The following is an 11386-nucleotide window of genomic DNA, read 5'->3' as shown; positions in this document are numbered from 1 at the left end:
CGCTTGGATCATGGGCATAATTTAAACACGAATCTGTGACAAATATCCAGTTTCAAGATGGAAAACATCTACTGTATATTTACACAATTTAGAAGTGTAACATACTTTGACGTCATGTTAAAAAAAAGAAAACAACCATGTTCTTACTGAACCCAAAAGACTCATTAATATCAAAGCTGAATATTTTTGGGATTTGGAGTAGGGCTTTTTTTGTTTTAGCTATTTTAGGGGGATATCTGTGTGTGCAGGTGGCTATTACTGTGCATAATTATTAGGCAACTTAACAAAAAACAAATATATACCCATTTCAATTTTATTTATTTTTATTTTCAGGGAAACCAATATAAGTGCCATCCATGGATTCTGTCAGTGTTTTGATCTGTTCACGATCAACATTGCGTGCAGCAGCAACCACAGCCTCCCAGACACTGTTCAGAGAGGTGTACTGTTTTCCCTCCTTGTAAATCTCACATTTGATGAGGGACCACAGGTTCTCTATGGGGTTCAGATCAGGTGAACAAGGAGGCCATGTCATTAGTTTTTCTTCTTTTAGGCCCTTTCTTGCCAGCCACGCTGTGGAGTACTTGGATGCGTGTGATGGAGCATTGTCCTGCATGAAAATCATGTTTTTCTTGAAGGATGCGGACTTCTTCCTGTACCACTGCTTGAAGAAGGTGTCTTCCAGAAACTGGCAGTAGGACTGGGAGTTGAGCTTGACTCCATCCTCAACCCGAAAAGGCCCCACAAGCTCATCTTTGATGATACCAGCCCATACCAGTACCCCACCTCCACCTTGCTGGCGTCTGAGTCGGACTGGAGCTCTCTGCCCTTTACCGATCCAGCCATGGGCCCATCCATCTGGCCCATCAAGACTCACTCTCATTTCATCAGTCCATAAAACCTTAGAAAAATCAGTCTTGAGATATTTCTTGGCCCAGTCTTGACGTTTCAGCTTGTGTGTCTTGTTCAGTGGTGGTGGTTTTTCAGCCTTTCTTACCTTGGCCATGTCTCTGAGTATTGCACACCTTGTGCTTTTGGGCACTCCAGTGATGTTGCAGCTCTGAAATATGGCAAAACTGGTGGCAAGTGGCATCTTGGCAGCTGCACTCTTGACTTTTCTCAGTTCATGGGCAGTTATTTTGCGCCTTGGTTTTTCCACACGCTTCTTGCGACCCTGTTGACTATTTTGAATGAAACGCTTGATTGTTCAATGATCACGCTTCAGAAGCTTGGCAATTTTAAGAGTGCTGCATCCCTCTGCAAGATATCTCACTATTTTTGACTTTTCTGAGCCTGTCAAGTCCCTCTTCTGACCCATTTTGCCAAAGGAAAGGAAGTTGCCTAATAATTATGCACACCTGATATAGGGTGTTGATGTCATTAGACCACACCCCTTCTCATTACAGAGATGCACATCACCTGATATGCTTAATTGGTAGTGGACTTTCGAGCCTATACAGCTTGGAGTAAGACAACGTGCATAAAGAGGATGATGTGGTCAAAATACTCATTTGCCTAATAATTCTGCACTCCCTGTATATATTGTATATATACTGTATATACATATTGGCCTCTGGAACAACAACAACCTGTATTATGTTACTAATGTAAAACTGATTCAGCTCCACTTCGTATCACTAATTTAACTCAATATTATGTATGTGCTAATATATGTATATATACACACATATATAGCGTGTCTGTGTTAATACATTTTGCATTTTTATTCGTTTTTCTGGACTTCAACCTGTTGTTAACGCCTGTGTGACTTTCAACACTGACCTCATCTGTTCTAACTATGTAACTGCAAATAATCGGCTCAGTGCATTCAGTAGGACTACAATGTTGTGGTACCAAAAGGAGAGACAGGTCTGTAAAACTATCATTTATAGAAACGTTTTTCAAATGAACAGCACCAACTCATACAATCTGTCATTTTAAACACAAAACACAGACCTGTTCCTGTCCTTGCAGCATAATTGTGCTTAATAAAAAAAAGTTTTCTCTCTTATGCATTAGTCAGATTAGCTTACTTATCAACTGTTTTCAGTCATTTCCAGCAAAACAGAAAATTCAAAATATAAAACTGTTAACAACCTATTGACTCCAAATACAGGCAGATGTGCAAATGGACAGTAAAAATTAAATTGTCTCTCAACAAATAAAGTGATTTCACTTATTGAAAATAAAAGTGTTGACAAATTGCCAAAGCACAAGTTCATTTAAAAAAAATAAAAATAAAACAACATATATAACAAAAACATAACACAACGAGGTCTTGATGATGACAGACATGGTGAATGTGACTTGACTTCATCCCAACACTGAAGCTGTCTGTAGTGGAGTGAAGGTCTCATCAGTCGAAGTCAGAGGTTTCTCCATTCCACTCACTTCCACAGAAAACCTTCACTGAGTGAAGAAAGGATGAGCCAGAGCTTCGGCAGCTGAGAGGCGTCTGCTGGGTCTGAATGTCAGACATTTCTGCAGGTGAGGAAATGTTGCAAAGCAAACTTCAGGAATTCATTATTTTGGACAGAGTAAACGTAAACACAATATAACATTGATTTTCTAGTGTTACCTTCTGTTTTGAATGTTTACAGTGATATACGTAAAATATATAAGGCTGACAATCAAATTCTCTCGGAAAACTCAATCACTAATCATGATTATTACAGCTGTGATTTGATATTTAATATATTAAACAATTTCACTTGGATTGCATTGACTAAACCACAATCACCACACATTCAAAAAGCTGTTGGTCCTATACTAATTGTCCAAAACAAAGTGCCACCTTTTATTTAGCTCTACTTTGATTCTCACATTAATTATTAACATTCTAAGTGCTCTACCCACACTACCACATTGTAGGTATTTAACTTCTGTATGAAACAGGAAGCAGAGTCAGGAACATTTCATTCAAGGTTCTCACAGCCAGCAGGTCATTCTCCAATGGGCCCAGCTCATGCAGCTGCAGCTTGCAGGAAACATTTGGCCCCCAGTTGAATGTGTATGAAAAGGGGCTGTCGGCGGGCCAGTCCTCCTCCGCTGGTAAACCAATAAGTCTGAAACAAAAGAATTGCTTAAATGATAAGGATCAAAACATATAAGTCACTGTGACCTTGTGTAAACAGGGGAAATGTGAGCTCAGCGGCATGGTCAGATTTAGATTCACAACACATCAAGTTTTGGTCAATGTTCTGTCTGTTCAGTCAGATCACATGTATAAATAATATGTGATATGTGAGAGAAAAGGGATTTAAAAAATACTTACGCAAAGATTTTTTGCAGCTGCTGCACATCTGTGAATGCCTGAAACAGCGGCCTGTAAAAGAACAAATACTATAAGGGAACTTATATGGATTTTCTGAATCTTTAAGGAACGTTTCACCTTTAAATTTAAATAAAGAAACACACGTCCAACAATGACAAGCTGCCAGTGTGCTGCTCACAGACCGTTATCATTCTTACTTCAAGAGGAAGAGCTCCGCAAAGATGCAGCCAGCACTCCACATGTCCACTGAGGACATATAAACAGAATTCAGCAGCACCTCAGGAGCTCGGTACCAGAGTGTTACCACCTGATGAACAGAGAAATAAAGTGAAAATAAAGTAACACAATAGCAGGGGTGAGAGGGGTCAGTAAAAAACATAATTCCCAGTCACAGTTTTTTTATTCCACTTACACCTGGAGTCAGAGCAATGTTGAAGGTGTAGATCCGTGCCAGTCCGAAGTCTGCAATCTTCACTTCTCCACGGCTGCTGACTAGAACATTGTCTGGTTTCAGGTCACGATGTAGCACCAGGTTCATGTGCAAGAAGTCCAGACCTCGTAGAAGCTGGAGCATCAGATTCTATCGAGACACGAAGAACAATAGAGCAGAACATTTTTAAGTGTTTCCTTTTACATGTAATGACTGATTAAGCAGGTGAAAATCAGTTTGAAATATTACATAATCAAAGCTGTCCAAATTAAAACTCAAAGCTGTCCAGATTTTCTGCACAGGTCTAACATGAAGAAGCTGTACCTTAATACAGTCGAACCTCAGTCCAGAAGCTGGAACCTTTGACAGGTATGTGGACAAGTCCTGGTCAATGTACTCCAAGACCAGAGTGAGGCCTAAGTTCCTATCTACTTGGTCAACAGCTGCATCCAGAAGCCTGGATTTTCCAAAAAAACAAAACAAATATATTTTTATATAAAATATGTCTGATGTATTTATATAATTATTACACACAATTAAATACTAAGTTTAAATACAATTGAGACAATAGAATACAATAGAAAATTATAAAATAATAAAGAATAGTACGGAAGTTATTCTTCATCTTACTTGACTATGTTGGGATGATTGAATTGCTTCATCTTACGAAGCAGCGCCACCTCGCGGATGATAAAGGCGGGGATTCCTCTTTCGGGATCATATCCGCGGAAGTCGAATTTTTTCACCGCTAGATATCGATGGTTTGCCCCTACTTCTCTGGCTTTATACACTTTACCATGGGAACCTTCTCCAACTTCTGACAGCAGCTCGTAAGATAGCGGTTTAAAGCTGGCCTCCATTTTCTTGCCAACTAAAGACAAAACATTAACCGAATCTTCTAGAAACGTGTTCACTTAAAGATGGCAGCAATTTAAAATATAGTTTAAAAAAAAGTTCAATTCGAATAAAAACTGAGTTGCTTTGCATGTAGTACACTGTGTACTTCTGTCATAACAATGTCACAAACTTTTGGTATTTAACTGTAATTAACACATTTCTGTTAGTTCGTGATGCCTTCACTGGTTTTCACTCACCTATCGCCTCCCTAATACCTGAGTTGCTGAAGAGAATGCTTCTGGTGTTTGCACCGTTATTTAAAGGTAATAGTCCGAAAAAATCACACCCCTTTTGTAAGGGGACTAATCAGTACATGATTTTGATTTGGCCCACTCCTTTTTACTGGCTGGTGTGTGGCCACGTACATGTGGTGCGTTCATGTGCAGAGGTCAGAAATTGAACCGAATAAAAAAACAAAAAGTCACACAATCATAAAAAATATTGTGAATTATGTGAAGTCACTAATAATTAAGATATTCGGTTTCTTTCTTACTACTATACCATTCCTCATAATGGTAAAATGGTAGATTTGCTTAAATGGTACTGAAATTAAATAAAGGTGCTTTTCGTAAGACTAAAATAATGTTATGTTGCCTTGAAATCACAAATATTTTCCTTATTCTATGAATACTATGATATTAGTACTGTAAATACTGTAAAAAGGTAAACAAAATATTTACGGTTGTTTGCAATCATGGTGTGTTACCAATTTGAAAATATGTAAAACCTTAAATCTATATAATTAAAAAATATGTCTCAATGACATTACATTTATTATCCACTTTATTGTTTTCGCCATCAACTATTTGGTTAGAAGAGTATTCTTAACTTTACATAAAGCAATGGCTACAAGTGAGGTAATTATAAAGCAAAGTAGACAACACCACACAACTGTTCTGTGAATGATTAACAAGTACTTGCATGTACTAAGTGTTACTGAAAGACATCAAACATTCCATTTATAATAACAAATAGAATACTGATGTAAGTTTGTAATCAGTCAAAAGCTGTATGTTTTATTTTAACAGTCTTTGCAGTAAAGCACTTAAATGGTTTCTTTGTTATTTTGAGACAAGAAAAAAACCAGCTGTGTGCAGATGTGTAATTTAGCAGTCAGCAGCGTTAGACATTTATTCCTCTTTATATTTGTTGCTCACGGATTTTATTCTCTTTGCCAAGCCAATGGCATCCAGATGAAGGTTGCGGTTGAGAATGACAGAGCCACAGGTGATAGCTCCAGACAGAGCTCCAGCAAAACCACAAACAAAGACATCCTGTCCTGTAAGGCAAAGTCATGAATGTATTTCAGACTAAAAAACTTTCCCAGGAATGTAGATAACAATGCATTGAAAACATTCAACAAAAATATTACACATGAATTAAACTGTTGGTGTTTAGTTATTACTATAAATACATTTATTGACTGACCTGTCAGATACAGATTCTTCAGGGGTGTCTGGGGTCTCACGGTAGCGCTGAGTTCAGGGCTAAAGCGGGCGATGCCATGATCTGCCCCATAGATTTCACCTTTCGGGGCTCCAATGTAATAAGTATTTGTGATTGGGGTTCCGGCGTCAATGTATTCAATCTACACAAAGAAATGAAGTAAAAGTAGAAGTAAATCTGGAATTTAGCAAATTAAAGTTGATGTTAACTCCAGGTAGGGGCCCTCTGCTTTGATCATGTGACCATGTCCAGATTTGCCCCTCCAGAATCTTTACCTTGTCCCGTGTTATTTTAGGGAAGACATCCAAGACGATGTCCAGAGCACAGTCGATGAAAGCCTGCTTTAGCTCTTTGTACTCTGCTCCTCTGTTTGTCGCTTTGTCATCCTTCCACTCCTCAAACCACTTGTAGTTGGCAAAGCTGACCAAGCTCAAAGTGGACTTTCCTAACAAGATACATATTCATGAAGTCAATACACCTATCGTATTGCTCTATAAAACAGGATGATACAAGACTTTTTATGATTTTTTTTTGTAGGGCAGCAGTTGAGCTTCACACATATCCATGCTCATATACCTGGTGATCTTTCTGCCCAGGTTGGATCTTTGGCTGAAGGAGAGGCAACAAACAGAATAGGTATCTTCCTGGCGGACTCTTCCCGATCTCCGTATAAGTACTTTGTCGTCCTGTTGTAGAAATCACATTTACAATCAATAGGTCTTTAGAAGAGGACAGGAGAACCAAAACAAAACTGTGACACATGGATATGGATTTAACAACAACGATTCATCACAACATACAGTTCATCCAAGTTGTTTTCAGCAAAGATCCAGTAGTTGTCTGCTTTGAGGCCCAGCTCCTCCTTGGTCCCATTCAGACCCACAAACACACTCAGGCCACCTTCACCGTTCTTCACCATACTGAGTTGCTGCTGAATTTCTGTGAGATAAACAACTTCACACTGAAAAGCTTTAGAAGACGACCATTGTCTCAAATGTGAACATGTAGCTTCATGGTACCGGGCATGGCCTGGAGCTCTTTGGGCAGCAGGGTTTGGTAAGTGTTAAAGATCCCAGCGTTGGAGATGACCATGGGAGCATGAACATGGACTTCCTCCTGACCTTTCATGACACTCACACCTGCAACAATGAATGAAGGACTCATTAAGACCTGGTATTAAGCTTTGGTTGTAAAGTGTGCATAACTAATGTTAAAATTGTGTATTTAACACATTAATTAATCAATAATATGTAAAGCCTAATCAGATAAAAATTTGTAACATTTTTTAATACATAGGCAGATGTGCACTGCATCCAATAATTTCAGCGTCCATCCACTTATCGTTGACCTAATACAAAGTTAATACTAATGTTATCTTATTTTGATTCATATTAAGGATGCCACAAATACAGCATAGAGAAAATGTAATAAAATCCTGAACCATATAAACATTTGTTCACACTGGAACCACTTTCAAAATCATCCTGCACTAATACATTTGTGTATTTTAATAAAAAGTAGAGGTGTTTGTTGTTGAAGTTGTCCCCAGACTCACCACACGCTTCTTTGGCATCATTGAACAGGATTCTGTTCACTGGAGCTCGAACCAGGACAGCACCACCAGACTTCTCGACGATGGGGATCATGTGATACGCAATTTCACTGGCTCCGCCTTTTGGATACCAGGCACCATACAGGTAGTGAACAACCAGCAGGCTGTGCATGGAAAAGCTGGCATCTTTGGGCATATTACCTGTAGAGAAGAGAAAGGAATAAAGAGAAAGAAAGAAATGAGTGGTGAAGGCAAGCGGACTTCGTCTGCAGAATAACCACCTGACCCACCGTAGGTTCCAAAGATGTAGGAGAAAACTGCCCGCAGGTCTTTGTTCTCTGTCAGTCCATTCACTACTTCTGTCAAGCTGCATGATCCCATCTTAAAGAAAAAGGAGAAACGTTTGGCCAGACCAGTGGAGACCAGCAGTCGGGCAAAGGGGGCGGGGCACATCTTCAGGAGAGCCAAGAGCCAAATGCCCCGTGAAGCTTTCTGGAAAAGAGACAAAGAGACAACATACAGTTTTCTCACTGAACCCCATGCTGTAACAAGGCTGTGCTATGTTCTTAATCCTATAGACAAGAATATGGAATAAAACATATTTTAGATTCTGAATGACCCATTTTTTTAAAATTAGATTATTTTTTGCCAGATTATCTTTAAATAAAGAAAGTAAATTGATATGACTGGACTTTCTTTGAATCAAGTAAATTAGTAAAAATTAAGTTTTGTTTTTTTATTGTGTTCCACTGCGGCCCAGTACCACGGCGGACCGGGGGTTGGGGACCCCTAATCTACACAGTCTTCCAGGCCCTTCAAGGGGAACTGTATTGCTGATGTGGCCCCCGGTGAAAATGATGTTTGGCAGCCCTGGTTTAGAGCTCACCTTGGCCAGCCTGACATACTCGTCAATGGCCTTCTCCTCCCCAGGGAAACACTTCTTCAACTCCTCTGCGAAACGGGTCCTGCCGCTGTAAATGGGATAAAGGCGTCGGTTTTCTGGAGGTCCCAGAACGACTTGGTCAAAGGGATTATCCAGAGGCTCCCACTGTAGCTGCCCATTAGTCAACTGGTCCAACATGCAGCGAAAGGGCTTGTGGTCCAGAAGGTTGCCAATGTAGTGGATCCCTGAAAAAAAAAACTTTGTGAAATACTTAAGTACTTCACTGTATGTAAGGTTAGAAATAAGAAACTCTTTTTCTCACCAACATCAAATTCAAAACCCTTCTCTGTGAATGTGTGACAGCATCCTCCAGCCCGGTCATGCTGCTCCAGGACAAGAACTTTCTTTCCAACTCTGGCCAAAAGCACAGCAAGGCCGAGACCACCAATCCCACTACCAATGATGATGGCATCCAGGTTGTCAGGAACTCGACTGGCCAGGAAGCCTTCATGAAGAGGAGGAGACAAAAATTCAAACAACAGCTTGGGTCTGGAAAAAATGCTGCTAATTTTGTAATAATCTACATTTCCTCCCTGCTTGTTTTTACGAGGATGTTGTACTTTGTCCTTTTCAGTGAGACTACAGTTTAAATATGTACCAAGATGTTCTGTTAAAAGATCAAAATTCAATATAAAACACCAAACTACCTGTTTCTTCAAAATATTTTTTTTTACACTTAACTCCTCACACTTTTTTTTATTTCAAAATGTTTTAATGATCGAGTGCAGGCATCAAGTTCCTCATAATGTTAATGATTACAAAATGTTTGGGAAAGGCTTGTGAGGGCAGAAAGGCTTGAGGAAATACAGGGAATTTACTGAAAACAAACAAAAAAAATCCTTAAAACTTCCGGTTTTGATTTTTTGGTGAACTCTAAATAAGAAGGGGAAAAGTCATTGATATTTATTTATTTTATGAGTCAACAGTCCCATAAAATGTATCAAGAATGTGTCAATGAATTTAAGGATGAAATCTAAGATAATTCTATTATAATGAACTTTTAAAAGGCAAAAGAATGGGTTCTTGATCTGATCTTTATTATAATAACTATATATAGAATGGTATAAATGTAATAACATTCAAAAGATATTCAAGATTTAAAGGAAATAATGGACATGAGATTCAGAACAAGCCAAATATAATAGCTGACTGCTCATCTGTAGAATTGCTGCCCTCCACTTCACAGCAATAAACCCATGGGGTTCTGAGGGTCATTTTGACCCAATATTAAATTTTGCACATTTTGTGATTACTTCATTTTACACAAGATCTAGTTCCCCTAAATTTCAGAGAACCAAAGGTGTCCGTGATGACAAAACTTGGAAACAGGAAGGGTGACATTCGTTGGTTTAAAGTCATGTCAACTTGACAAAAGCAGTGCTGATAACACTGACAAAAGAAACATTGTTCGAGGGATATGGAAATGTGTTCTTCATTTGTGCTTCAACAACATCAGGCTAGAATGCAAGGACTTCTGTAACTGTATATTTACACTTTATATATAATCCTAATGACACCTGGTCAGCAGGCAAGCTCAGAGTGCTCAGAGTAAAAGTCACCAGTCAACATCGTTGACACCTGGCCCACATTGTTAGATAACAACATGAACACTTAATGACAAATGGCTGTGTCCAATTTTTTATCATTTATTTATTTATTTTGCAATCGATAACCCAGGTACCTCAGGTAAATCAACGCTTTTCAATGAGCTCACCTTGTTTCAGGACTTTATTTTTCTCTTTCTTGTCGAAGATCATCTTCTTCAGCGGTTCACGTGTGTCCTTCTCAAAAGGATTCGGTCCCGAGCTACCGAAGACATACTTGAATACAAAAGCGACCAAAGCTACACAGATGACAACGACCGCGATCCACATGTTGACAGAGAAGACAGCGAAACACCGGGAAAGTCGAACTGCACTGCACCTCACCTCACCGGCACTGTCTTCCGTATTCACCCAGATTACGTCACTGACAGACATATAATCTGGACCAATCAGAACCCATTCACTCAAAATGGATGAACCGGCGCCTGGCTTACAAAATAACTTCGCGTTTATTATTATTATTATATTATTATTTACCTTGACTGTGAAAAAAGACCATCCCTGTTATAGACCTCCGATACGATACTGTATTCATATCTAACTGTTCCACCTTTAATACTACAGTAAAGACTGTGCATACGTGTACATAATGTGGAAAAAAGAAATGGGGAAAAGCTGATAATGAGTGAGTATATCCAATAGGTTAAAAGTTGTTGACAAACTGTGACAGAAATATATATACAGCAATACTGATAATAATAATATAATAACAATAATAAAATCAAAAATATAACACAAATCATAATAATAGTAATAACAAAGTAATCCAAAAAATAGTCTGATATCAACTGGTTGCCCATTTGTTTAAATACATTTTAAAAAAGTTCCAAATCCAAAGCAGAAATACTTGGTTGATCTCCAGGGGAAATTGTTGGTGTTGCAGATGTAATACATAGAGAACAAGTTATTTCATGTTCTTCAATGTAACTATAGTAAATATCTACGTACACTGACTCATATTTACTACACAAACATTGTCCTGATAAGTATTTCACAATGATGGTTGTCCTAGCAAAAATATTATCTGCCGTCAAAGGTTGAGTAACAGATTTTAAAAAAATGCTGACACATTATTCACCCAAATTAGAATATGTGCAAAATAAGCAATTGTTTTTTTTTCAGATATATTTGATTGAAGTTCAAATCAGTTACCTTCATCAAAGTTTAGGGACAACTGACAAAGATAGAACTGAAGATCAGATTTCCACAATTAAGTGGGTGAAACAATTACAAATAATTA

The 11386-nt window shown here is 38.5% G+C and overlaps 2 protein-coding genes across 2 annotated transcripts; both read right to left on the bottom strand.

The window, feature by feature from the left end:
• Positions 1 to 1528: 1528 nt before the first annotated feature.
• cdk21 (cyclin-dependent kinase 21) lies at positions 1529 to 5222 on the bottom strand. The gene is made up of 8 exons (XM_008329465.3): positions 4799 to 5222; positions 4335 to 4575; positions 4029 to 4161; positions 3687 to 3854; positions 3472 to 3581; positions 3275 to 3325; positions 2933 to 3065; positions 1529 to 2481 (listed from the first exon to the last, which is right to left on the bottom strand). Exons 2-8 carry the CDS (start codon positions 4562 to 4564, stop codon positions 2407 to 2409), a joined length of 900 nt encoding a protein of 299 aa, XP_008327687.1. The 5' UTR covers positions 4565 to 4575; positions 4799 to 5222; the 3' UTR covers positions 1529 to 2406.
• Positions 5223 to 5366: 144 nt separating this feature from the next.
• retsat.2 (retinol saturase, tandem duplicate 2) lies at positions 5367 to 10505 on the bottom strand. The gene is made up of 11 exons (XM_008329464.2): positions 10257 to 10505; positions 8805 to 8987; positions 8486 to 8727; positions 7890 to 8091; positions 7603 to 7800; positions 7067 to 7186; positions 6848 to 6986; positions 6624 to 6733; positions 6323 to 6492; positions 6030 to 6189; positions 5367 to 5880 (listed from the first exon to the last, which is right to left on the bottom strand). Exons 1-11 carry the CDS (start codon positions 10414 to 10416, stop codon positions 5732 to 5734), a joined length of 1833 nt encoding a protein of 610 aa, XP_008327686.1. The 5' UTR covers positions 10417 to 10505; the 3' UTR covers positions 5367 to 5731.
• Positions 10506 to 11386: the final 881 nt, after the last annotated feature.

The sequence above is a fragment of the Cynoglossus semilaevis genome, chromosome 17 (assembly GCF_000523025.1).
Source record: "Cynoglossus semilaevis isolate Cse_v1.0 chromosome 17, Cse_v1.0, whole genome shotgun sequence".
NCBI classification, from domain to species: Eukaryota; Metazoa; Chordata; class Actinopteri; order Pleuronectiformes; family Cynoglossidae; genus Cynoglossus; species Cynoglossus semilaevis.
The sequence above is the reverse complement of the archived record's forward strand: the minus strand, read 5'-3'. Positions and strand labels throughout refer to the sequence as shown.